Source organism: Hesperophylax consimilis, chromosome 17, assembly GCF_061612785.1.
Source record: "Hesperophylax consimilis isolate HC1 chromosome 17, BYU_Hcon_1.0, whole genome shotgun sequence".
NCBI lineage: Eukaryota > Metazoa > Arthropoda > Insecta > Trichoptera > Limnephilidae > Hesperophylax > Hesperophylax consimilis.
This window is the reverse complement of record NC_142852.1, coordinates 5261964-5289636: the sequence shown is the minus strand read 5'-3', so window position 1 is coordinate 5289636 and position 27673 is coordinate 5261964. Positions and strand designations below refer to the sequence as shown.

General features: G+C 36.2%; 2 protein-coding genes and 1 long non-coding RNA gene across 4 annotated transcripts; 1 reads left to right on the top strand and 2 right to left on the bottom strand.

Annotated features, from left to right (window-relative positions):
* The first annotated feature begins 1355 nt into the window (after positions 1 to 1355).
* Positions 1356 to 5719, top strand: LOC149415833 (uncharacterized). Its single transcript, XM_089641801.1, has 6 exons — positions 1356 to 1658; positions 2050 to 2229; positions 3411 to 3587; positions 4015 to 4233; positions 4428 to 4677; positions 5102 to 5719. Exons 3-6 carry the CDS (start codon positions 3507 to 3509, stop codon positions 5110 to 5112), a joined length of 561 nt encoding a protein of 186 aa, XP_089497927.1. The 5' UTR covers positions 1356 to 1658; positions 2050 to 2229; positions 3411 to 3506; the 3' UTR covers positions 5113 to 5719.
* A 96-nt stretch (positions 5720 to 5815) lies between these two features.
* On the bottom strand, positions 5816 to 7291 carry LOC149415832 (uncharacterized). 2 transcript variants are annotated; one of them, XR_016303583.1, is made up of 3 exons: positions 6996 to 7291; positions 6609 to 6892; positions 5816 to 6512 (listed from the first exon to the last, which is right to left on the bottom strand). It is a non-coding gene; the product is annotated as an uncharacterized LOC149415832 (long non-coding RNA). The 2 variants fall into 2 exon arrangements; XR_016303584.1 differs by having other exon boundaries at positions 6401 to 6443.
* Positions 7292 to 13676: 6385 nt separating this feature from the next.
* On the bottom strand, positions 13677 to 26992 carry LOC149415831 (uncharacterized). The gene is made up of 7 exons (XM_089641732.1): positions 26890 to 26992; positions 17419 to 17623; positions 16722 to 16871; positions 15310 to 15465; positions 14999 to 15136; positions 14571 to 14867; positions 13677 to 13681 (listed from the first exon to the last, which is right to left on the bottom strand). The coding sequence occupies exons 2-7, from the start codon at positions 17570 to 17572 to the stop codon at positions 13677 to 13679; spliced, it is 900 nt and encodes a 299-aa protein (XP_089497858.1). The 5' UTR covers positions 17573 to 17623; positions 26890 to 26992.
* Between the last annotated feature and the right edge of the window lie 681 nt (positions 26993 to 27673).

Genomic DNA, 27673 nt, shown 5'->3' with positions numbered 1-27673 from the left:
CTTATCTTGAATTTAATTTCTTAATATAAATGTATAAATGTATTCTAAGTAAACGAAATAAAAAATTTTGTGTTCTTCAATTTTCTGTTAAAAGTAAAGAAATTACATAATTTGATTACGTCGTAAAAAGCACGTCTTCATATTTCATATTTGATAATCTAAATGACGGGTTGCTTAGAAGAATTTTTAGTATTCTACAAATTTCAAAATTAAATTCATGTTCTATGAAAGATTTTTTTCAAGTTCTGTTATTATTTCAGTTCTGTCAAGATACTAAATTATTAATATATACTTACAGAATTTGAATAGGACTTTCACAGAACCCGAACATGAACGCTGAAAATGATTTCTCAATAACAACCCTTTCCGATGAATGATAAATCAAATCCTTTATTTAAAGAGTTTCAAATTTCAAGTCATCGTAGATTATTTAAAAAAAAAAAAAAAAAATTATTTTTTTAGACAGATTGATTGTTCATCTTGGAGCAAGATTTTACATTACTTGCGCTGTCCTGAAAAAATGAGCACTAAAGAAAGATACTTTAAGCTCGTTTTTGCAGGACAGCACTTTGTTTTAACCCTAAAAAGATAATCATATTGTGTAGTACGGAAAAGAAACTCACGCGTAAAATTGACGCATATGTTTTATGCAGCTGCAGGTCGAGGTTTATTTATTTATTTCAATAAATTTTATGTGATTATTTATTAACACATATTTAAGAATATTTATATTAAATATAGTTTACTTATACTCCTTTATTTATTAAAAAAGAAAAAAAAAACTTTATACTTCTTCTATAAATCAACGAAATTTTTGAACACTTACTCATTCATACGAAACTTATTTTTTACTACAATAATCAGCCTTTTTAGTACAAAAGCAACAATTATCATGATATCTTATTTATATTAGAAACATATTATATGGTTATATAAAAATCAGTTACAAACAGCTTTGGCACATATCATCAAAGTAACGTAATAGATAATCATGCGTAATTTTGACTCACGCGTTCGTTATATTTCAAAACAGGTGACACTTACCTTATCGACACTTACGGCCGTTGTGGCCAACAATTTCGATGGATTATCAAAGGAATTCTGAGCCTGAGCCAGGCGCTGCTCAGTTAAGTGATCGTAGTGATTTGCTCCATTTCGCCTGAGGCTAACATTTTGATCATAACACCTCGTGTGTAGCACTGTTTATTTACATAGACAAAAAAAATGACGTCAAATTAGAAACTTTACATTTCAAATTAATACCGAAGCATTAATTAATTGTATTTATTATTTATACAGATAATTTACTTTAAATAGTGTAATACATAAACCGACATTTCATATTTTTAAAACAAACGTATTTAATATGTAAAAAATAAGGTGTTAATTGACTTAACTTTTTTGTTTACGTCAAGTTTGACGTTTTATGCAGTTGAAACTTTAGATTCAAAATCATAAATATACAAAATGGACAAAGCAAAACGCTCAAAAAATTTCACCGCAAATGAGAAAATGCGACTTGTCGATTTAGTTACCTCGTCGCGGGTCATTTTGTCTAGGTCTACAGGCGGCCCAAATTACGCCACACTTTTGAAATCTAAAGAAACTGCTTGGAACGAAGTGGTTCTCGGTTTTAATAGCAGCAACTCAATTAACCGGTAAGTTACATACTGATTATCTCATATAATAATGTGTTCTTCAAATGCCATTGAAGCTCGATTAAGAAATATGGTTTGGGCACGTAGAATGAACGAACTAAGGAGTGTAAGGAGAGTATATTATTACGCGAATTTGGATGGTGGAAGAAGTCGGGGACGCCCGAGGAAGACACGGCAAGATAAAAAAAAAAACTGATATTTGAGTAGGGCTATGTTAATAGTCCGAATAACAGAAGAGTATGTATGATATATGGTGTGATTGTGGGCGAGGCAAGTGGTTTGACAGACTGTCCTCTCTGCGTAACCTTTCTAGGAAGAGTGCAATGTTTGGTTAATTAGAATTTGTATACATCCCAATTGATTTCTCGTAATATTTTATATATGATTGCAGACCCCTAGTAGCTCTAAAAAAGGCGTGGGACAACTTGAAACGAGATGCCCGAACACAGAGGGCAAGTGTTCGTTGCCAAATATTTGGAATTGGTGGAGGGCCCAGTCAAGACATAGAAGATCCAGTGCTGCTGAAGGTTGAGGCAGCAATTGGATTAAGTTCCTCCGGGATGGTAAATTCGTAAGTTAAAATATCTTGTTTTTAATTAAATTGGTATTTGGTGATGACTGAACATGTCCACTGAGTCAGCATTAGTACCCGGAGCAATTAGGAATACATTATGTTTACGGTATATGGCAGTAGACCCAGAATTGGCGCACTCAAATAAACCCTCACTTTTAGTACTACCATTACGTAGTGGAATCCAAAAGCTTGTCAATGCATTGTCATTGTAGTTCAACAATAGCTGGAAAGCGCACATTACTTATGACTTGTTCATGTTTTCAGTTGGTTGTTAGTCATTCACTGACCCATAAGGGTTGGGAAATGGAAGGTTAGGTACATTTATAAATTAAACAATCTCTTCTTGCTATACAAATGTCTCATATATTGCAATAAATGAATCCACGCTACTAGAAAAAGCTTTATTCTCTTTGTGGATGGATTTGGCAGTTAATTTACTGATTTTAAATCTATTTTTGCTGTCATGTCTCTCTAAACTATCGACCAATGAAAATACATGCAGTTTTGTTAGGTTTTGATGAGCAAATATTAAATATTCAGTACTCGACGTAAAATGTCTTACGAGGTTGAATTTTCAGGAAATTAAAAAAAAAAAAAACAAAGAAAAAACTGTTTTGTTAATGAAGGTTTTTTGAATCTAAACTCTTAACTGTACCTTTGATAAAACTACAGAAAAAAACATCATCCACATAAAGATTCAGCATTAAAAAACTAGGCAGAAAGTTACAAGTTTTACATAAATAATAGAATAGTTTACAGTTTATAGGAACATAGTATGTATTATTGATCATAACAGTAAGTAGCAACACCAATAAACCGGAGTGACCAATCACAGGCATCCGGAACGTTGGTGTTGGCAGCTCTCTATGCCGTGAAGGAGCGCATCTAGTGGAGTATCCTTGTTCATCAGAGCGTTTGGAGTGGGAGTCGTAACCCTCGGCAACAGAGACTCGAAGATGTGGGCAACATGAAAGCAAACCAGAGAAAGATTAAAAAGTACACATAAAAGGCATTATTATTGATATTGGTCTGCGAAGCTAATGAACGATGACCAATAAACAAGAATCATAAATCATAAAGAAAATAGTTCCCACAGTGCAAAACTAGCAATTAACAGAATATAGAGAGAATTTAATATAATTTAACGTGACATACATATTTGTATTCTATTTTGAAAGGTTTGATTGCAATGGTCCTGCCGTCCAAGATGATCAACAGGCAACAGGCAACAGGTACAGCCGGGAGGAAGTAGAGCAGCCGACTAATTGTCAATAATGGCATTGTTCGCATTGGTGTCTCAACTGCTCCCAACTCCGGGGAGTCAGTACGGTGAGACTGCGGCATCTCCAATTGGGGTGTGTTGTGAAACTGAAGGTATTAGGGAAGGAAGGGGAAGATGGTTATACAAGTACTTGGGTATTCAAATCTGGTCACCAAGCATGGCTAAAACCATTTCATTCCATCTTTCAATTCTTTAATGGTGGTGTTACAACAAACAGGGTGATACTGAGAGTATCTTCCACTCTGTAATGTACAGCAAAAATACTATTTATTATTATTGAACAGGCGACCTCCGGATTGCTAGTCGTGAGCCTTACCGCTCGGCCATCAATAACTTGAAATAACTAATCTGCAAAATATTTTAATTTCTTCATTTTCCCATAGATACTTGTGTAAAATGTTATTTTATTACACGGTCTTTTGAAAGGTTTACACATTATTTGTTTTTAAATTACTTGTGGCTGGTTATAAAACTTGATATTCTTTTTATATTTTTTTCAGGATGAAAATCCAGTTTTCACACTTCCTGAAAGTCCAGTGATGCCAGTGGTATCAACTGTTCGACCCGTAGTTCCAAGGAAGGCATTCAAGAGGCGACTGTGCTTGGGAAAATCAACAAAGGACTCGCTCTTTAGTGACCTGCAAAATGTTGCTACCACCCAACTTGCGACGGAAAGAGTGTTATTAGAGACCCAGACTGAAAACTTTCAAATGCAAAAGGTCCAGTCTAATGTATAAAAACAGTTTATTATAAACAAGTTCTGCTTTGTAATTATTATTATGCGTTACAGCTGTTTCGCCCTCTGAAGGCATTATCAAACTGTTTTTATACATTAGATAACAAATTATTGAATATATAAAATAAATAAAAATTGAAATGGAGTTCTACAAAATTAACTAATAACAATAAACAGGTCCAGTCTCTTTTGCAATGCGACCTCCTGAGTATGCAGACTGCCCACTTGAAAGTCCAACTGGAAATGCTCGATGCGGCGAGGGTCTCAAAAGAAGCCCAATCGGATATACAACTGCAAATCCTTAGTGATGCCAGGAAGCAGAAGGTCGCAGAGGCAGCCCGAGCAGAAATCCGATGGGAAATCCAACTGGATATATTGAAGTTGGAGAGGAGAGCTCAGGAGGCAATTACAAAGAAATTAGAAAGTGGTAATTGTTAATATTATAATGCTTGTACATACATATTAATTGCAATAACGTCTCTATTTAAATGGGCGATGTTGTTCCCTGCATTGTTCCTGAATGCCACATTGTTGGGTTCATCACCAACACCGTGGATCCAATCTTGTGGATATTCCTCCCCACGATTGATGCATATGTTGTGAAGAACTCCACATGCAACTATAACTGCCATCGTGGTGTCGATGTTTAGTCGTAGGCCATTGGATAAGACCGGAAATCGTCTTTTCCACAATCCATATTGTCTTTCTACCACGTTCCTTGTTTTTATATGTTTTGTGTTGTAGTTGTTCTGGTTGGGTGTTTCCGGATTTCGATATGGTGTCAGCAGATATGTCTAAAATATGAAATAAAACATACATTTGTAATAATGTTATACTGTTTTCTTTTGCAGAATGTCCTTAAAATCAAGTAAATCCACGTTCGGCTGGAGCACTCGAGAATGGTGCACGCGCTAAGTATTCCCGCACTAAAGGATTTTTTTCTTGTTTTTTTTATTATTTCCTATATTTTCATAATGTGCGTATATATGTATGTCACAATTTTCTTAAGTTATTTTCAGTTGTTTCAAATATTCTCATAATGTGCATATATATGTATGTCACAGTAAACAATATCAAATTCTCCCTATATTCTATTAATTGCTAGTTTTGCTTTGTGGGAACTATTTTCTTTATGATTTATGATTCTTGTTTATTGGTCATCGTTCATTAGCTTCGCAGACCAATATCAATAATAATGCCTTTTATGTGTACTTTTTAATCTTTCTTTGGTTTGCTTTCATGTTGCCCACATCTTCGAGTCTCTGTTGCCGAGGGTTACGACTCCCACTCCAAACGCTCTGATGAACAAGGATACTCCACTAGATGCGCTCCTTCACGGCATAGAGAGCTGCCAACACCAACGTTCCGGATGCCTGTGATTGGTCACTCCGGTTTATTGGTGTTGCTTCCATACTATGTTCCTATAACATTCCATACTAACACATTCCATACTATGTTCCTATAAACTGTAAACTCTTCTATTATTTATGTAAAACTTGTAACTTTCTGCCTAGTTTTTTAATGCTGAATCTTTATGTGGATGATGTTTTTTCTGTAGTTTTATCAAAGGTTACAGTTAAGAGTTCAGATTCAAAAAACCTTCATTAACAAAACAGTTTTTTCTTTGTTTTTTTTTGTTTTTTTTAATTTCCTGAAAGTTCAACCTCGTAACACATTTTACGTCGAGTACTGAATATTTAATATTTGCTCATCAAAACCTAACAAAACTGCATGTATTTTCATTGGCCGACAGTTTAGAGAGACATGACAGCAAAAATAGATTTAAAATCAGTAAATTAACTGCCAAATCCATCCACAAAGAGAATAAAGCTTTTTCTAGTAGCGTGGATTCATTTATTGCAATATATGAGACATTTGTATAGCAAGAAGAGATTGTTTAATTTATAAATGTACCTAACCTTCCATTTCCCAACCCTTATGGGTCAGTGAATGACCAACAACCAACTGAAAACATGACAAATGACTCTCCGAATAAGCTAATGGGAGAAGAGTTTGGAACGTTAAGAGAGTTAGAGCGAAGCATGTCAGTCCACCATTAATGGAATATCTCCTACGAGTGCTCCATTTGGGTACTGCCCTGTCTCGAACATTGCTCTGGCTCGGCAGCCTTGAAAGAGTCATGTGTAGATCCTGGCCATCTTGCTACAATGTCTCTTATTCTCATTCTGGCATCTGAAATGGTCTGCACGTTAATGGAAAAGTAGCCCTTCCTATTTCTGAACGTTTCAGCTTCTGGTCCACCTTTCGGAGAAATCAGATGGTCAACACAATACTTAATTGGTACAGTACAGAAAAACATGCAGACAAAACTAAAACACATGCTTGTCTGGCACTTACCCACGGATTGAATTTTGACATGAGTGCAATCAATTGCACCTATTACGTTGGGGAATCCGGCTATTTCGTGGAACTCCCTTTTTACTACTTCCATTTCTTCCCCTATTGGTAATTTAATGTGGACAGGCCTTAAACTTGCCAAGGCACGAGAAACATTTTTTACGATTTTGCTGGTCGTAGATGGGGAAATTTTAAAAAAGTCTCCATTTGTTATGTGGAAACTTCCAGTTGCGTAGAAACGCAAAGCAACAAGCAATTGATTGCATGGTAAAACTGGGCAGTTTCTAAAAAAGAAATAAACAAAGCATGATAACATTAGATAAAAGGTTTTCAGACCTGATAAGTGCTAAATATATTCAATGACACTCGAATAAGTCAAAATTTTACCTTTCGCTTGCGTAAGTCAAGTTATCCTCTATTTGGCTCAAAACGTATAAAAAACACGTTTTAGTCATCCTAAAACGGGTATAAAAGTCTGCATCATTTAATATATGTATAAAATTTATATCGCCGTCTTGTCGCCGCCTATATAATCCAATATTATTATCAAGCATATCGGCCCATTCCACCGCATCTACTATATTCAAAATGTTCATAATTCGAATTAAAAAACCGACAAGAGCGTGAACTGATGACAGATGACAGCGATGACAGATCGATTGCTTTCGCGTATTTCGCTCTGTTGTCAGTTTTTTTATAAGTAGGTCTTCCTTCAGCGTCTTTAATCCACGAGGTTAGCTTCCTTAAATTTGAGTGGTGTGGCGATCAAGTGCTTTGGGCAAAACGGATTTGGGCATTTCAGCAGGGTTGAGTCGAGTATTCGGCTCAGATTAGATTGGCCACAACGGCCGTAACACTACATGACAGCTCTCAGCGACAAATAAGATGTCCTAAACGCACAGCTATGGATTCGCGCTATTTAGAAAGAGAGAGCGATATTTCGCAAACGCATGCGTAAATTTTACGCAGACTATCTTTCTAGGGTTAAAGATCTTTCTTGTTGTGATGGAATATTTCGACATTTCAAACATTTTTATTTTTTAAATAATGTTTTAGTCCAATGAATGGGGTAGGCTACGAATTAATATTTTATTGTCTATGGTCGCGCCTTTTTTAGTTTCCTCTGTCCCAGGGGCGTATAACTCCCGTCTGACCTTGTAACCCTGATGGGAAGAGTTATCCCCAACCCAGATTTTTACAGACAAAGCTGTTGTAGCTGAAAGCTCAGATCTCATTGGCTCAGAGCAAAAGTTGTAGTTTGATCTCTCGCTCTCTACCATAGCGACTTGTGTAACAGAAAGAGAAGCTAAGCATGGGTTATGCTCCGATAAAAATTAACGGTAATTTCCAAGACGCCATTTCGAAAGTTGAAGTCAGTTGAAGTTTTTAGCGTGAATATTTTGAATTTTCTTTCACCATCTAAAAATAATGTTGCGTGCTAGAATTCTTCAAGGTGATAAATTAATGCCGTGTTGTGTTAAAGGTTGCTCAGACGGATTCGATAATCCGGTGCTAGCAAGAAGCAGCAAGAAATACGTTTGTTTGTGGGTGTCATTTCGCGATTGAAAGCAAAAATACGGTACTTTTGGGATGAAAAAAGAATGCGTTGCAAACGCTTAATCTTCCAGTCATCATAAAATATCCGGTCTATCTCCACCAATTGAAAGAAGGACCCGAACCCGTTGTTAAATACAGGTACTGACCTCTCGTTCTTTGATACAATGTTCCTGATTCCTGAATGTATTTCATTGGCTAATAATTTAATTAATTTTCCTTTTCAGACCTCTCCGTATTCTGACGCGATACTATACCACGTATTAGGATGAAAAAACTGTTAAACAAAGCCACGATTACATCAAACAAGGTCATTTAAACCTCTCCAGAATTGCATCATGTAAGTACCTTATTCAGATTTAACCAGCATTTTCCATGATGTTTGCTGACGACAAAGTTGTGGAAATTATATGAAACCCTTGCAGGAGAATTTGAATCACTTCTAGTGCTGTAAATATGATTTAAGATTTTCACGGCCAAAAGTGTTTTTTTTAATTTGTTTTTGGGGTGTTATGCCGTGTTGCGCTAGCTCTTTATTTAGCCAACGTTTCGGACAGCATTGCAGTGTCCATCAGGGCAGATGTGTTACTTGTTCTAGTGCTGTGGCAATAATAATTAACATTTAAATTTGTTACTCTTTAACTAATATTTATAAGATGTAAGTCACCTACATTACGCTTCAACGGTGTGGAATCCTCATTTGAAGGAATATTCTGAAGGTATACACCTAATTTATATTGCAGTGAAACTCGCTCAAGAAGTTTTGTTTTCGCTCCTTACAAATTCTGCAGAAACTGCATAAAACGCGATTTTTTCCAATACAAGAAAGTTCAACAGTGAATTAATCCATCACCATTAATGTCCTCTTTTTTCTTAAAATATGTTTAATTAATTTTCTCCATGAAATTTATTAAATATGTGTACAATATTAGAATAGTGTAATCATTGCTCTCAAATTTTGTCTTTTTTTTAGGTAAGACGAAGGGCATTTTGAGCTGCATTGGTCCGACGGCAGCCCTTTCTCCCAGGAAACAGAAGACGCACTTGGAGATTTTGGGGACCAGAGGGCAACTGCGATATGTATAACATTTGTATATATATATATATATATATATATATATATATATATATATATATATATAAAAACAGACTTTTCTGTAGGCCTTTTTAAGGTATACAATTCCGTAGTACATTATTTCGATATTCTCATAAGGTCTCGCCAGCGTTAGCAATGTAAGCGGCCAAAAATAATCTTTTTATCGACTTTTCTCTGCTTTTTATCAATATGTGTCAATGGATGGGTTATTTATCTAAACCTTCCGGAAGAAATTCTCTAAATGATGCTGAAAAACTTATCGATATAATTCGCATAGTTAAGAAGAACTAAGCGCACAAACAGACAGACGCGAATGTCACTTTATTTTATACTATTTATAGATAATGGATTCCACCACGAATTGTTAGTATCCAAAATTGAAAAATTAATTACATGTTCTTAACTTCTGTTTCATAATATCTTTTGTTGTTTTACAATCTATATTTCTTTTCAAGCTTTTATTAGGTACACGATTTTTATTTCTTATATTATGGTTTATGTATTATGATTTAAATTATACTGTGGAAGTTTCATGTTGCGGGAGTCGTGGTTCGCCAGGATACTTACTTGGTGCTGCGGGGTCATTCGGATTGGTGATTCGGAGTAATGAAAGAAACTTCAACGTTTAATAATTTATTAATCAGAAGGTTACGAATAACATTTTAGAGCGAAAGTGATTTGAATGGATAAGATCGTGTTGGTTATACGACGCTCAAGAACAGAAGGGCGCTTCGGTCGCCGCCGTGTCCACTGGGACCCTCGGTGACTCGAGCGGCCGGAGTTGTCATTTTATAACGGGTGACCATCTTCTGAATAATTAGCAATATATTGGGGTGCTTTACTAGATCACAACAATACCATGTTAAAGTCAAAAGGCGTTACTATTGTTGTTCGTCTAGTCAGGGCCGGTCCTGAGCCAAATGGCGCATGGCGCAAGTAAAATTTTAGCGCTCCTTGTCCAAAACATTAGATGCCTAGACCCTAGGTAGTAGATAGGCGATCACTAATTAAATCATAATTTGTATGTATTAGTAGCGTGGTTTTTATGAAAGATAATCTTACGGGTGGTGTGTTAGTTTAGGAATTATCACCCTTGGAAATTCACCGCCCACTTTGTATTTGCCTCAAGAGAAATGCGGAGTAAAAACGAGTTCTTCGCCTGCTGCTCCGCTTGCGACACAACTTGCGCCACCCTTGGGGAACCTTCTACTACTATCAACAAGAACTGCAGCAAAAAATGCTACTGCAAAGCAGACTTCGCCAGAAACGCCAAGAACCTCTGCATTCCAGTCAAGCAGTGTCTAGGTTAGTCCAAACAACAACCAATCAACTACCAGATCTGTGTGCCTTACTGTGATATCACTTACTAGTATTGCACTATCATCAACAAGACCTTCAACAAGGTAGGTTTCTCTAGGGACGCAGACAATGTCTGCATTTCAATCAAGCAGTGTTAAGGCCAGTCCAAACAACATCCAACCAACTACCAAACCTAAGTGTCTTATTATCACTTGCTAGTGTTGCACCATCAAAAAAAGCAACAATAAATGCTACTACTAGGTGGGCTTCGCTAGGGATGCCAAGAATGTCTGCATTACAGTCAATCAATTTCCAGCTCAGTCCAAACAACTACGACACCTGTGCCTTACCGTGTTATCATTTGCTAGTATTGCACCATCATCAACAAGACCTGCAACAGTAAGTGCTTCTGCAAGGCGTTTGAGTAAAGCAATGTAGAATTTATTCCTAAAAACCACCAACCCTTAACAGATTTTCTCTTCTTTTTGTGATTGCCAAAAGTTTTATTTGCTTAATTGATTTTTTTGTTTTGTTTGGGTACTTGGTTGGGTACCAAAAACGCCAATCGATTTCATTTTATTATATGTGTCACACACACAAATTCTATGTGTAAAAACTTCTTATCAATGCCTTTACACAACTTTTTTTTAGCTAAACCAAGCCAGGGAGACTTGAACCCAAACACAGCCGATGGTTGCAAATGCAAGAGTGGATTTATCAAGGAAAGGGCCGGAAGTGTATTGCGCGGCCAAGAAAGTACTTTTAGATGACTTACCTCTAAAATAAATGTTTACAAACTAGATCAAGGGCTTGGAGGAATAATATCCTTCAAGATCAAGTGAAATAATGATTACTATGTTTTCAATAGCGCAGAATCAAATGAGATCACTCAACATATTTTCTACTTTGTGCAATGGTCACTTGTATAAAATCAATGGTCCTTCGATTACATACATGATTACACAATTTACACACCAAACAATCATTATTATTATTTTCATCAAACTTATACTCACAATTTAAATATTAACATTATTACCAACTATCTTATTTTAAAACACCCCAATATCTTCTTATTCACTTTTTTTTCAAATGCAATTTTTGTGGTCTATTACTATTGAGGGGGGACGCAAATCCCATGAACTGAGGCCCATTCTGATTTGAATATGCATATTATTAAGAATGTATTAATATTTCCAGCCCCTCAATGTGGTGCGATTGAAATACTTGACACCTGCGCGCTGTGCTCGGACCGGACTTGCGCCATGGTGTTTTCAGGGGAAGCTGCCAAATGTACCAAGCCGCCCGGTTGCCCTGTCGCGGGTCGCTGTCTACCTGGATTCGTGAGAGGCCTGGCCAATCAGTGCGTCAAACAAGAACAATGTAAGAACACATCGATGAATTACAAATACTCTCATTATGTGAGGCAGTTATGGATACCACCGCCCCGGGAACTATTCATTGGATAACCTGTGTCATAAGTCACCCCAGTGGCAAGCTACGGCTGGTAACTTTTAAGAAAGTTACAAACAATGTTGGACCCAATACTAATCCTCGCAGTACCTCTTGTGTGTTTTCTACAGAGCCGGCTTCCCGAAGAAGAGTGCTGCGGATGCCACCAGTGTGGCCCGCAAGAATTGTCCTAAACAGGCCACCAGCTATTAAATAATATGTTAAATAACCTTGAATATGACTTGTATAATATAGTACCCACTCAAACAGATGCACTGATTGCATACAGCATGTTTCAAACTACCTTTTGGAAATATAAAAACCAATTTTTTCCCACTATCGTCAATAAAAAAGGATAGAGTAAACATACCTACTCATTATTTGCTTAAACCTTTATTTAAGTACATATTTCTGTTATTGAAATGGCAAGATTTAGTAAATAAAAATGATTACATTATTGTTGTGTTTTTTCAAGTTTAGTTTGATTTTTCTTTGAGCTGATTTTGTTGAATTGTTCCAAATTCTCATGCTGAAGTTCCTACTAATAATTTGGTTACACAATTCCACCTGTCTACCACAATCCTGGGTTCTACATCATCCGTCATCAGAGTAGGAGTAACTCAGCAAAGAGCTAGAGTAAAGTTTCAACCTCATTTGTAAAACAATCACGTAAGGAAGTTCTTCAACAAACTATATCGCTTCTGCACGATCTCTTTCACTTCCCATTTCCAAATCTTAAAATATTTCTCAAATGAAGGATGCCAGTCTACTATAGACTACTGCACCGTCTAATGTAAGGCTGTAATCTATATTTTATCATACCTACTGTCTACTATAAACTACTGACCTGTCTACTGTAAGCCTGTAATCTATATTTTATCATACCTACTGTCTACTATAAACTACTGCCCTGTCTACTGTAAGCCTGTAATCTATATTTTATCATACCTACTGTCTACTATAGACTACTGCAATGTCTACTGTAAGCCTGTAATCTATATTTTATTATACCTACTGTCTACTATAGACTACTGCTCTGTCTACTGTAAGCCTGTAATCTATATTTTATCATACCTACTGTCTACTATAGACTACTGCACCGTCTAATGTAAGGCTGTAATCTATATTTTATCATACCTTCTGTCTACTATAGACTACTGCAATGTCTTCTGTAAGCCTGTGTTCTATATTTTATCATATCTACTGTCTACTATAGACTACTGCCCTGTCTACTGTAAGCCTTTAATCTATATTTTATCATACCTACTGGGTTTATTCAGATATATCACACGTGAGTGAAATCAATCAAATAACAACTCAATTTAAAGATAGTTGTTCTTCAAAGATGATAGGTACATATTAGATAAACCATACAAAGGCAAGCAAAAATAGGGATAACCTAAATAGCATTTAGACAAATGAGAATAATAAATAGACTTATATATTTGAAAATAAAACATTTATTATTATTAAAATATACACAAAGAAATAATGACACACCTCGGTAATAATAACAATTAATGTTAACATAATACATCCCTTATACATATATATATATATAGATAATTTGAATCTAGTTAAAACATTATTTATACAGATTCTAATATAATCATCAATATTTTCTTGATTAGCAACAATGGTACTTTTCCAATTGACAAAGTAAGCCATCACACTGCAAAACAAAATTACGAAACAAGGCATTCACATCAAATTGAAAAAACAAATATCACGTACGGACACAAACTATTGTCAGACTCCAAAATTAAAATTTAATTGAAAAAAATTATAAATAATGTAAATCTCAGATAGAAAATTAATGCATCGATAGTCAAAGAAGGCTTTGCATACTATCCAGAAGGCATAGCCTCGTATTACAATCACTGGCGCCTCTGGCGGCCCCTGCTGTTGCATGTCACCAGTATTTTGACGAAATGGTCCGTGTGAAAATTTTCTTTTGTAAGGGACGATGGCCATACAGACATACATTTGTATGTCAGTATTCCAGATATTTCAGAATGTGTCTCGTCAATTGTCCCTTTTGAGAACATACATAGACACATTCGGTTCATGAAAAAGGTTGTACCGCTTTGTGTCTGAATATGTCTCGTCAAATCTCTCTTCCAAAATTATCAATAGTTACAGATGGAACAAGTAAAAGGTTTTTCTCCACCGTTAATCATCGTGTGCTTCGTCAATTTGCACATTAAAGTACATGGATAACTGCAGTCGGAATACAAAAAAAGGTTATTCTCGGCTCTGGGTCAGAAGGTGTCACATCAATTGTCCCTTTTGAAAACAAGAATAGTTATAATCGGAACATTACAAAGGCTTTTTTTGACTGTGAGTCAGCATGTGTCTCTTTAAATCTGCCCTTCGAGAACATGAATAGTTACAAGAGCAACATGGAAAAGGTTTTACTCCACCGTGAGTCAACATGTGTATCGTCAATTGTCCCATTTGAGAACATGAATAGTTACAATCTGAACAAGTAAAAGGCTTTTCTCGACTGTGAGTCATCATGTGTCTCTTCAAATCTCCCTTTCGAGAACATAAATATTTACAATCGGAACATGAAAATGGTTTTTCGCCACTGTGAGTCAACATGTGTCTCGTCAATTGTTCCTTTCGAGAACATGAGTAGTTACAATCGGAACAAGAAAAAGGTTTTACACCACTGTGAGTCAGCATGTGTGTCGACAAATAAACCTTTTGAGAACATGAATAGTTGCACTCAGAACATGAAAAAGGTTTTTTTCTACTGTGAGTCAGCATATGTCTTGTCAAAGATGACTTACGAGAGCAGGAGTAGTTACAATGAGGACAAGATGATCGTTTTTCCACAGGATCTGTCTTCAAATCTGTCAAAAAAAAAACGATAAAGGCGCAACAAGTTTTATCACCTACACAAATCACCAACATTAATTTGTAAAAACGTTAGTAAAATAGGAAAGCGCGAATTGATAAATACTACAATGAAAACCGTTGTTACCTGCTGTCTGGGCTGTCTGTCTTTTTTTAAAACGTTCCGACAGTTTAATGTCAATTTCCATATTTGGACATCCCCTTTCATCTTTTTCTTGGGGTCCAGGTTCCGCCTTGATGGTAACAGTCCCCACATTAAAGCTACCTGGAAAAACAAAACAATAATTCGTACATTGATCATTGATACGTTTTCCCGTAGTATGCTTCTTTAGATCTGTCAATAAGTCAGGAAATAATTACGGATAAAGCTTAACAAACGTAAAAAAAAACGAACAAGTATCACGAATTGTTGAATAAAACAAAGTAAGTTGGTTTTACCTGCTAAATGTGTAATTCTTTCAGAGCGTTTTAAGCATTCATTTTTAACACCCGGCAGGTCTATGTCAATTTCAACTTTATAAGGAACTCTCCCTTCATATTCTTTTCGGGCTTCTGGTTCAGGCTTGATGCTTACAGTCTCCTTATTAAGGCTAGCTGGAAAAACAAAACAACAATACAAACACTGATCAAATGATTATATGAATGCCAAGACGAACATCAATAACTACAAATAAAGCATTTAAGGATCGCCCCACTGCGAGATCTGCAATTATATATATTTTTTTAATTATTACGCTTAAAGATACAACTGAATAACTTTGTAGATGGGGGAAATTGCATAAGAGACTATAAGAAATAAAATGGGCCAATGTTTCAAGAAGGCTGTGCAAAAAGTTGTCTATTATAATAATTAAGTTGAATTATAGTACCATTATAGTAATTAAGTCAAAGGGATTTTTTCAAAAAAATACTAACTGAGCATGGCCAGCTATCCTAAAAGTTGACCTTGTAACTAATCATGACACCGTTTCTCCACAGAGATAGGCAGTGAGAATGGACTTCAACAGAACACACTATGTCTTGTCACATTCAAATATCGCCTCATACATAATCTTCCATTATTCTGACTTTTGACATGACCCGATTCAAGTATTTGGTTTACTTGATCTTGGCATGTCTTCCTTGGGAGTCATCGACTTGTTCAACCATTCACAACTGAATCATGGATAGATATATCGGTTTTACTGTGCTAATTGTAATGATAACTTACGATTAAAAAATAATGTTACATTTAGTAAAAAGAAAATAAATCAGTATACAACGCGATTTAACATTATTCATAGGATATTTGATTCACCTATTCTGACCACTTATTAATGATATTGAATACTGGACACTCTCTGATATTACGCAGATCTAAGACTGCTAATCGCTAGTTTAGAGCAAGGCTGTTCTGTGACTGTCTTGTCATATATCCCTTTTGAGAGCTTGAATAGTTAGTAATCGGAACATAAAAAAGGGTTTTCTCCACCTTGAGTGGATATAAAAAAAAGAGATCAAATCTCGCTTTCAAAAACATGACTAGTTACAATCGCAACGTGGAACAGGTTTTACCTCACCGTCAGCATGTGTATCGTCAATTGTTTCATTTAAGTACAAGAATAGTTACAATCGGAACATGAATAGTTGCAGTAAGAACACAAATAAGGTTTTTCTCCAGTGTGGGTGCGCAGATGAAACTCTGACTTTATAAGTGCACGAGTAGTTACAGTATAAGATAATCATTTTCCCGGAGTACGCTTCTTCAGATCTTTCAGTAAGTCTGAAAATTATTACGGATAAAGGTTGACAAGTATAAGAAGAGTTAAAAAAAACGAATTGTTGAATGAAAAAAAGTCAATCGGTTTTACCTGCTGACTGTATAATTCTTTCAGGGCGTTTTAAGCATTCAGTTTTAACACCCGGCAGGTCTATGTCAATTTCAATTTTATATGGAGCTGCCCCTTCTTCTCGGGGTTCCGGTTTCACCTTGATGGTTACATTTTCCATATTAAAGCTACCTGGAAAAACAAAACAAACAATACGTACATAGATCAGATGATCATATGAATAATGCAGAGACGCACATCAATAACTTCAAGCAATGCATTTAGGATTACGATTGCCCCTCTGCGAGAGATCTGCAATAAAATGTTTTTTAAATACAACTTAAAGATACAACTGAACTCCTTACATGGGGAAAATTGGATAAGACACTATAAAAAAGGACTCCAGATATCTGCTTCAGGGACCAATGTTTCAAGAAGTAAGAACCATTAGCTCTTGAGCACCTTCAGCACAGAGTTTTGTTGTTTACAGAGAATGGAATAAGGTTGTTTTAGAGGAAAAACTTGAGAAATCGAGTAATTTTATTGGCAAGATAAATATTTGCCTTAGTTTGACAGATTTCTGTAAAGATAAATTAAAATGAAAATATAAAAGTAATACATGGCAAAAGAGGACGTTCTGAATAAGCGCATGTCCTGTCTGCGCGACATTTCAAAATGGACATGGATTCCGAACATTTCAATTTAACATTTTTTTTTCATAATATACAATGCAACTTACTGGCTGCGCGAGTACTCTCCGCATACTGCGAAAATTCCTTCTTTACTTTTGACAGGTCAAATTCCATATTCGTAAACGATATTTCAGCCTCGACTACTTCCCGGGGTCCTGGTTCCGTCTTGATTGAAACAGTTTCTGAATTTAATAGATCCATGGCACTCCTGGGGTAACGCTTGGTAATTGGTTTAATCCCAAAGAAATATAACTGAAACAGGACATTGTCATAATGAAAAATTCATTTGTATGAGCATTCAATATTTTGTGTCAGTTGGAATATTCTGTCGAAACAAGTTATACGCATTACACATATTTGATCTTGTAATTATGGACTTGAAGTCATTTGAAAACGATTAAGAGGATAGTCGGATTACTCTATTTAAACAGGTTTTGGTGTGTATTGGATCCGCCAATACTTCTAGCTAAAATCTAAATATTATTGTTTACTACCTAACTTTAATAAGTACATTTTAATTTTGATCATCTCTAAATACTATAAAATAAAGTCGCTATCCGCGTCTGTCTGTTTGCGCTTAGTTCTTCTAAACTACGCAACGGATTTTGATAGGATTTTCACAATCGTTTAGGAAATTTCTTCCGAAAAGTTAAAATATATATTACAAGTATATTATATTCATAGAAAGGATAAAAAAGTCGATGTTTTGTAATCAAGACAAGTAAAAAAATATTTTCGGGCGTTTACATTGCTAACGCTGGCTAAACCTTGTGAGATAAATCAAAATAATGTACTACGGAAATGTATAACCTGAAAAGGCCTACAGAAATGTCCTGTGTTGTATATGTCTATCTCCTAAGTATAACCCCCAACAACGCCGGGTACACGTCAGCTAGTTAATATTGAGAGCAAACAGATTTTTTTCTTAAATATATTCATTCTATGTAGGTACTGTTATCAAGCTGTCGGCAAGAGGATTGTTTGTGTGCTCACTCTAATGGCCTATGTTTATTTTACCACTCTCAGTCTTTACTGAAATTTTATACAGTTTATTATTCTTTCTTGTAAAGTGTTCATATACTTGTGATATTTTCATTAATGTTGAATTCGCATGTAAAAATCCATTTTTGTTTTTGTGAACTAATAGGCATATGTGATATTCGTATAGTTTTCTGGTTTTCAGTAAGTTTGTTTCATGGTATACGTTTTTAGTTGGGATATCTGGGTTATAGTTAATTTTTTTTTTATTATATATAGGGATGGATGATGATCTGGCGTGTAGGTAGCACAGATCATCCAGGGAATATTATATTTCCCTATGAAAAATAATTTGTGGATTAATAACTTTATCTCTGCAGGGAGAAAAAACAATTCAAACCCAGTCACCAAAATACAAATGAACTGAAAGACTCACCCAGACAAATGGTACTCGCAATTTAGGTCTTCTATTTTGTCATCAGATTCAGTGGCAGGCAGCAATCAGCAATCACTTTGCATTTGCACTATATAAGGTTATAAGCACAACCAGCTCACAAGAGAGAAGAATTATTAATGTCTTAGATGAATCAGCACATTCATTGTAACACACAGCCGAGATTTGTGACATCTTATTTTGTCAAAAAATATATTTTAATTATTTTTATCTTAAATAGACCTCTTTTGACGAAATATCACAATCTCAGATGAATCTACTGAACAGATGTAAAAGGTGGCCGCAATTTGCTTATCATTCACCTGCAGAGAAAATACTATCCGAAATTGACAAGAGATGTCTCTTTTTGTCCATTCTATATCTTAAAAATCAATTAATTAATTTATGTTTAAATATTAAAAATAATTTTAAATTAAGTTTTAAATCTAATGCTTCTCCATACTCCCCGCCTTGGAAGTTCTCAGAACTTGCAAAGAAGTAAGAGAACAACGTACAAATAAATAAACGTCAAATCATTTCAAGTGACTCTATTCACATATAATATCCAAGAATTACGTCGGAAGGTCACCAAAAAAAAGCTTTCAACAGAACGAAAAGTATAAACTTAATAAAGTTCAACTGACAAGAGTACAATTAACTGTAACGGAATATCATGGCATAGTCGGAGATAATTTGAACTACCAAAAAAAATAACAAAAAATAAAAACAAAAAATAGAAGTAAGCAAATTATTGAGTCGGAAGGGGATATAACTTGATAACCGGTCGTTTGAAGAACCCAAATCGTGTCTTCACCGTCGCAACGCGAACAATTTTGTCCAATCCGGGATGGACCTCAGTGATTACACCCAAAGGCCAGTTCAACGGAGGGGAATCTTCCTGTCCCACTAGAACGACAGTTCCGATCTCAATCGGATGATCAGGGGTAGCCCACTTCTGCCTGACTTGCAAAGTGTGCAGATACTCCACACGCCATTTTTTCCAGAAAGACTGAACCATACTATCCAATAATCGTTTGCGCTGAGCGAAATTAATTTTACTGCCCGTCGGGATAGATGCAGGTAAGTATTGTAATGGTGTAGTCATTAAAAAATGCGCAGGTGTTATGATTTCCGGATCAGGGTCGGAAGATACGGCTGTGAGCGGGCGAGAGTTCATTATGCACTCTATTTGCACCAACACAGTCTGAAGCTCCTCATAAGTGAGAAGCTGACTTCCGATCACTCGGAATAAGCGAGTTTTCATGCTTTTCACGTTAGACTCCCACATACCTCCGAAATGGGGTGCGCGTGGTGGAATCATTTTCCACTCGATACGACGCTTGGCGAGTTCTCGTTTTAACGCGGGCTCATATTCCGATTCAACTAAAAACTTGTAAAGGTCATCCAATTGTGCCTTTGCACCCACGAAATTGGTACCATTATCCGAATACAAGCACGACACAGGGCCACGCCGTGAAATAAAACGGCTGAAAGCAGCCAGGAAAGCATTTGAAGTTAAGTCAGAGACCAACTCAATATGAATAGCCTTAGTCACAAGACATACAAACAGACAAATATATGCCTTCTGCGAATGTTGTCCTCTCCGACGAGCAAGCGTAATACGTAGAGGACCCGCGTAATCAACACCGGTATGAACGAAGGCTTTTGCTTCCGTAATACGATATGAAGGTAAATCTGCCATCTTTGGGGTAGGATGTGATGGATTTGAGCGGAAGCAGCAGTTGCATTTCCGCACCCGTGCCCTAATAACCGTCCTAGCATCCAATATCCAATAGCGCTGACGTAATATAGACATAAGAAGTCCTGGACCGGTATGACAGTTCATGACATGAAAGTGATCTATGATGAGATTTACAACACAGTCATGTTTAGGTAGTAATATCGGATGTTTAACCTCAAAAGGTAAGTCCGATTTAGAAAGGCGTCCCCCGATACGTAACAAATTGTCCTCATCAAGAAATAAAGACAAACCCTGAAGCCTTTTGGAGTGGAATTTGCCTTTCTGAAGTGCAGCAATATCATTTGAAAAATGAGCATTTTGCACGGAACGAAGTACAGCCTTTTCAGCATTCACAAGATTATTGACAATTCCAGAGGAAGGTGATATCTTTTTTATGAATCGGAGAATATAAACGCCACTCCTTAGTAGTTTATCCCAAGTGGATATACGCTGGGCCAGTTCACCCAGAACCGATTGTTCACCCAGAACCATTGCAGTGAGCACATTAACTTTGTGTTCAGGCATTTCACCGGTATTGGTGGGGCGAAAAGGTTTTACTGGCCATTCCAAAGGTGGGTGGCGAATCCATGATGGGCCGTTCCACCATAAATCATGTGAAACGAGTTGAGAGGGTAGCATGCCACGAGAAAGGCAATCGCTCGGGTTTTCAATACCGGCGACATGATAAAAATTTTCCGGAGACAAATTTTCCTGGCACTGAGCTACACGATTGCTAACAAACACCGACCAACGATGCGGTGAGGAATGTATCCAGGAGAGCGCAATGGTAGAATCTGAAAACGCGTATGTTCCTGCAATAGAAAGACGCGCACGATAACTATCTTGAACCGTCCGTATCAACTTTGACATCAAAACTGCGGCACAAAGCTCCAAACGAGCGAGAGTTGTCACTCTCGTGGGAGAAACCTTTGATTTTGCACACAATAACCTCACTGAAATATTTCCAGAGAGATCAGTGGTGTGCAAATAAATCACGCAGCCATAACCATTCATGCTCGCATCGCAGAAGGCGACAACGAGCGCTGTACTGTCCTTTAGGACGCCAACATGGCGGGGGATTTTTACTGTCGAAATTAAAGGAAATTCCTGTGTGAGAGCCGAAAACCTTTGAATAACGCTCTCAGGGGGTATATCATCCCAACCAATGTTACACAGCCATAGCTCCTTAATAAGTAATTTCGCATACAGAATGACAGGGGCGACCAAGCCGAGAACATCGAACAAGCGGGCTACTATGGAGAGTATGTTCCGCTTCGTGCACTTCTCCTGAACATAAGAACACGTAAAGAAGAAGCTGTCATCAGCTGGTTCCCACGAAAGGCCTAACACCTTAGCGGCATTGTTAGAACCAACAGTAAAGTCCACAGGGCTTCGGTGCGAATCTGGAAGATTCTCAAGTACCACTGAAGAATTACTAGTCCATTTTACCAAATCAAAGGCACCGGACTTAAACAACGAGATCAATTCTCGCGACAGACGTACGGCACTGGGTTCATCTACAATAGAATATACCAGGTCGTCCATATACAACTTAGACTCTGCCACATTGGCAGCGTCCGGAAAATGTTGTCTCATATCCTGGGCCAACTGTCGAACAGTGCGCATTGCCAAGTATGGACTAGCTGTTAGTCCGAAAGGGACCCGATTGAATTGAAAGGTTTGTATGGGATCGTTGTCCGCGAACCGAAATAGAATTTTCAAATATTTGCGATGCTTGCTTGGAACCTCAATCTGCAAATACATCTGCTTTATGTCTGCAGTAATAGCAATGGGAAAAATACGAAAGTCTAACAGAAGCAAAAACAGATCGGCTTGCAAATTCGGACCAGTATAAATCACGTCATTTAATGACAATCCTGTATGTGTCTTAGCGCTCGCGTCAAGTACAATCCGAGGCATAGGTTTATCCGGGCGAGTGACAGCGTGATGCGGAATGTAATATCCGTCATCGGTAATATCCGACCTTGAAACTTTTGCTAAATAACCGTTTTCAATGTACTCATGAATAACTTTATTATAATTCTCCCGCAAAGCCGGTGAATGTTTAAATTTTCGCTCCAAAGCCATAAATCGGCGCTGAGCAGTAGCAAGGGAATTACCCAATTGCTTCGGGTCTTTACAGAAAGGTAAAGCAACATAATACCTTCCGTCGACGGTGCGAGAAATAGATGATATAAATAAATTCTCACATTCCGTCTCTTCCGGACTTAGAAATTGCATGTTGGGTATTTCCTCTAACAGCCAAAATTTTTGTACTAAGTCATTAAGCGCAAGTGCCGAAAATGACGTACTTGTATTAAGCACATTACTAGGGTAGTCACCCATTAATACAAAACCGAAAGTAGTCGCTAATGCCGGAGGTTCGCCGTTACCAGATTCAACCCTGTTCCCTAAATAAATATATGGGAACAGTTGTGCACCTAATACTATATCCACGCATCCAGGAATATTCCACGTTAAGTCAGCGAGAGGTATACCCTTTAAGTAACTCATATCACCCTTGGTTATATAGTGATTAGGTAGCTGATCTGTAATACTGTCAATGACAAGCGCATAAATATTATATTTATTATTCGGGTACACGCGGGACTCAATGTCCAAATAAACGTAACCCAAAATTGGTTTGGATGCTGAACCGATTCCTTTTACAAAGGAATTGTTTAAAGGAATTATTGGTAAGTTGAGGATCTTGCAACAATCAACAGTAATTAAATTGTTCTGTGAACCGTTATCCATTAAGCACCGAACAATAACTTTATTTCCATTTTTACTCTTTGCGAATACTTGCGCGGTTGATAATAGAATCGTATTATGTGTCGCTTTCACAGAAAGGGAACATGAGTTATTTATGTTTAGCGGAGGTTCTTCTAATTGTGTATCACAATTTTCAGATGTCCCTGTAGATGTTCGCGACGTGTGTGCGTGGGTACTTGATGGAGTTTTAGCATTGTCATCAGCACTGCCAAAATGCAACAAAGTGTGATGACGTTTTTTACAAAACTCACAAGTTAAAACCGATTTACACGCGTTTATTGTATGCCCTCCACTAAGGCAATTTACGCAAGCATGTTTTGACTTTATTAATTCAAAACGCGCCTGTGAAGAGCTCATATTTTAAAATTTAACGCAATCTTTAATTGTATGATTAGTTTTATTACAAACAAGACAACAATTTGTGCGCGAAGCCGTAAACCGAGGTACATTCTCGTTGCTAGCAAGGAACGATTTAAAATTTTTATTAGAACGAAATGACGACGTAGTGGGCAGTTTTTTACCGGCTTCATTTGAATTGCCTAAACGTTCTAAAATCTTAACCTGATCTTGAACAAACGAGACTAAATCGTCATATGTCGGAATCTCTTTATTCCTGACTGACAGCTCGAAAATCTGTGCGATTTGAAAATCAATTTTTCTAAATGCACAATGAAATAATATAAAATCAGTTAAATTTTCAATCTCTAATTGTTTTAACGCTGCTACTGATGCAGAAAAATTTTCAATAAAAAAGTCAAGACTGCCAGATGTATTTGTACAATTTTTTGCATCAAGAATATTATTTAAATAATGTGTGCCTAGTGCACGTTTATTTTGAAATTTGTTTACCAAAGCATTCCAGATTATATTGTATGTGTCACCTCCAGGTACAATGCCTGAAGTAACCTTTAAAGCGCCGTGTGTCAATTTACCAATTAAATATTGAACACGCTGGGCGTCGGTTAATTGTCTATTATTATGTACATTAGATTTGAAAGCTTGGTAGAAAGTAGGCCAATTACCCATTTTACCATCAAATGATGGTAATTCCAAAGGTGGCAATTTAATAATACAATGATCCCGCGAATCGTTGCGTGACGCGTTTTGAAGGTTAAATCGACTTCGTTTGACTTTCAAATAAATATCATCAAATGCATTTAATTGTTGGAAATCCGGTTTAAATGAGTCGTCCAAAGTCAACTGACGGTCGTTAAGTTTATCAATAACGGTTTCAAACTGAACTCTCAAGTCTTCAATCATATCCGACTTTGTCATGAAGTCTTCATTTTTTCTTGACTCGAAGGTATATAAATTATTTGATAAATTATACAATTCATTCATCCGCAAAAAAAGATTTTCCTTTTTTGCCGTCAAAAGAGTCAACGTTCTATCCTGAATATCTCCAGAAACTTCTTCAGCAATTCTCGGCATTTTTAATGAGATGACAAAATATTCTTAACCAAAAAAGTATACAATAATGTTGTAACTAACTAACTAACTAACTAACTAACTAACCATCACGCCGTTTCCCCGCAGGGGTAGGCAGAGAGGACGGACCGCCAAACAACTCTGTCTTGGCACACACTCCTTGCCTCATTCACATTCATACATCGTCTCATACATACTCTTCTATTGTTCTGACTCTTGACATGGCCCGACTCAAGTATCTGATTCACTTGGTCGTGCCATGTCTTCCTCGGACGCCCCCGACTTCTGCTACCATTCACATTTGCATCGTATATTCTCCTTACACTCCTTTCTTCGCTCATTCGCTCCACATGCCCAAACCATCTAAGCGTCCCTTTCTTGATCTTACTCATTACGCTTACATCAGCCTTGCACTCTTTTCGGATATCCACATTCCTCACACGATCATACATGGTTTTACCACACATACGCCTCAGGGATCTCATTTCAACAGCATTCAATCTACTTTCATCCTTAATGTTGTAAGTATTGTAAATTAGAATTCTCCAAAAATTACGACAATTCCAATATATTATATGTTTCGAATCTACCAAAGAATACGTAAAAAAAACGAAACTAAATTCACTATACCTAAATAATATTAAGTAATTTGACTTTAATGAAATTTACCAAAAAAAATACGCAAATTTCTAATGCTAGAAAAATTATTTATGTATGCTAGAAATTGGTACTGATAGGTACTTCTTAAATCACCAAAAAAATTACGTGAAAAGAACATCCATTTATCATGTTTCCAAATCTAAATCACTAAATATTAATTAATTTTCGCTAGCAATATATCCGAGCTACGTAGGACCAAAATTATGGATGATGATCTGGCGTGTAGGTAGCACAGATCATCCAGGGAATATTATATTTCCCTATGAAAAATAATTTGTGGATTAATAACTTTATCTCTGCAGGGAGAAAAAACAATTCAAACCCAGTCACCAAAATACAAATGAACTGAAAGACTCACCCAGACAAATGGTACTCGCAATTTAGGTCTTCTATTTTGTCATCAGATTCAGTGGCAGGCAGCAATCAGCAATCACTTTGCATTTGCACTATATAAGGTTATAAGCACAACCAGCTCACAAGAGAGAAGAATTATTAATGTCTTAGATGAATCAGCACATTCATTGTAACACACAGCCGAGATTTGTGACATCTTATTTTGTCAAAAAATATATTTTAATTATTTTTATCTTAAATAGACCTCTTTTGACGAAATATCACAATCTCAGATGAATCTACTGAACAGATGTAAAAGGTGGCCGCAATTTGCTTATTATTCACCTGCAGAGAAAATACTATCCGAAATTGACAAGAGATGTCTCTTTTTGTCCATTCTATATCTTAAAAATCAATTAATTAATTTATGTTTAAATATTAAAAATAATTTTAAATTAAGTTTTAAATCTAATGCTTCTCCAAGGGAGTTTATTCTGTATTATTTGGAGGTCGTTTAAATACGTTCTATATGTGTTTCACCAGATTTCAATTAGATAATTTAGATGGGACTGTATTAAACTAAGGTATAATCCTCTCTTTACTTGTGTTGGTAGAAGATGGACTATTCTACCAAATACACAAATTAGACAGCGCTTCTCATTTTTATGAGCTTAAGATCATGTAAATAGTTTAAAAAATATATTAACGGTTCAATATTTTTGATTCGCCAGTTGTTTAATGTGTTAAAATTCAGTTGTTATTTTTCTAGTAAGTTTTTGACCAAGTAAAATATAGCAGTAGCATGTGCTTATAAGTCAATTACGCCATTTAGATTTAAATGGCATATGTCATTTATATAAATTTGAAAAAGGAGTGGCCCTAATGTGGATCCTTTAGGAACTCCGTAGTTTGTGTTGTGTAGACTGTTTTTGTTATCTTAGCTGACATATTGCATTCACAGGTCACATTGACAGTTCCTCAAACTAAATGTATTCCATAACTTACCGATTAGTGCTATAAGCTAGTTCACGTTAGCGTTAGACATAGCGCAATTGTTTGTTTAGTAGCCGTAGTTCAAATTAAAGAATAGAGTTACCTCAGTTTGACTTGGAATTAGTGGCACTGCCAAAACGAATAGCGTCATTAGAAAATATCATCTTTAAAACTTACCAGTAATTCTTATGCATGTGGTGATATGTTTAACTTCCAGGGTTAAACAGTGTAATGTATATTATGTAGAAATAGATTTGGAAACAGGATGAAACCATTGGCCGTAAAGAAACCATGCGTCATAAATTTTCCATTGATATTCAGTGTTGCCAACTCAGTAATTATGGCTGAGATACAAAAAGACCTAGAAAGGATTTTTAAATCTCGTAACACCAAATTTCTCTACAATATTTTAGTTTTATTTAAAAATTCAACACATATATGTGTGATTGAGATCAATATTTAAAAATATAAAAAACCCACAAACTAAACCATTTAAAATTGCGTTAGCTTACTTCTTATATTAGTTATAAATCACAAGTTACAAGTACCTAACTGTTGTCATTCGCTAGTTATTAGTTATTATAATACACGCATGTTATATTTATAGAAAGCAGAGAAGAGTTGATGTTTTGTAATCAAATCGTAAATAACCCCCAGAAATGCCGGGTACACGTAAGCTGGTAAAATAATAAAAAAAATTAACACATTATTATAAGCATTAATTACTCGCCTGAAACATCCATACAAATTGAAAATATCTCCCGGTTAAAAATTTTTCGCCGATGGGAATGGATATTTGAGGTGAGTAATTATTTATGCTTATAATAATTTGTTATCATTTATGCTAAGCATAAAAACCTTGTCTAATAAACATTAGTTTATCATTAAAAACATTGTTAGGTTTTTTTTCCTCTTAATTTGGCCTCCGTGACAACTTGGAACACTTTGCTCATTGTTTTCA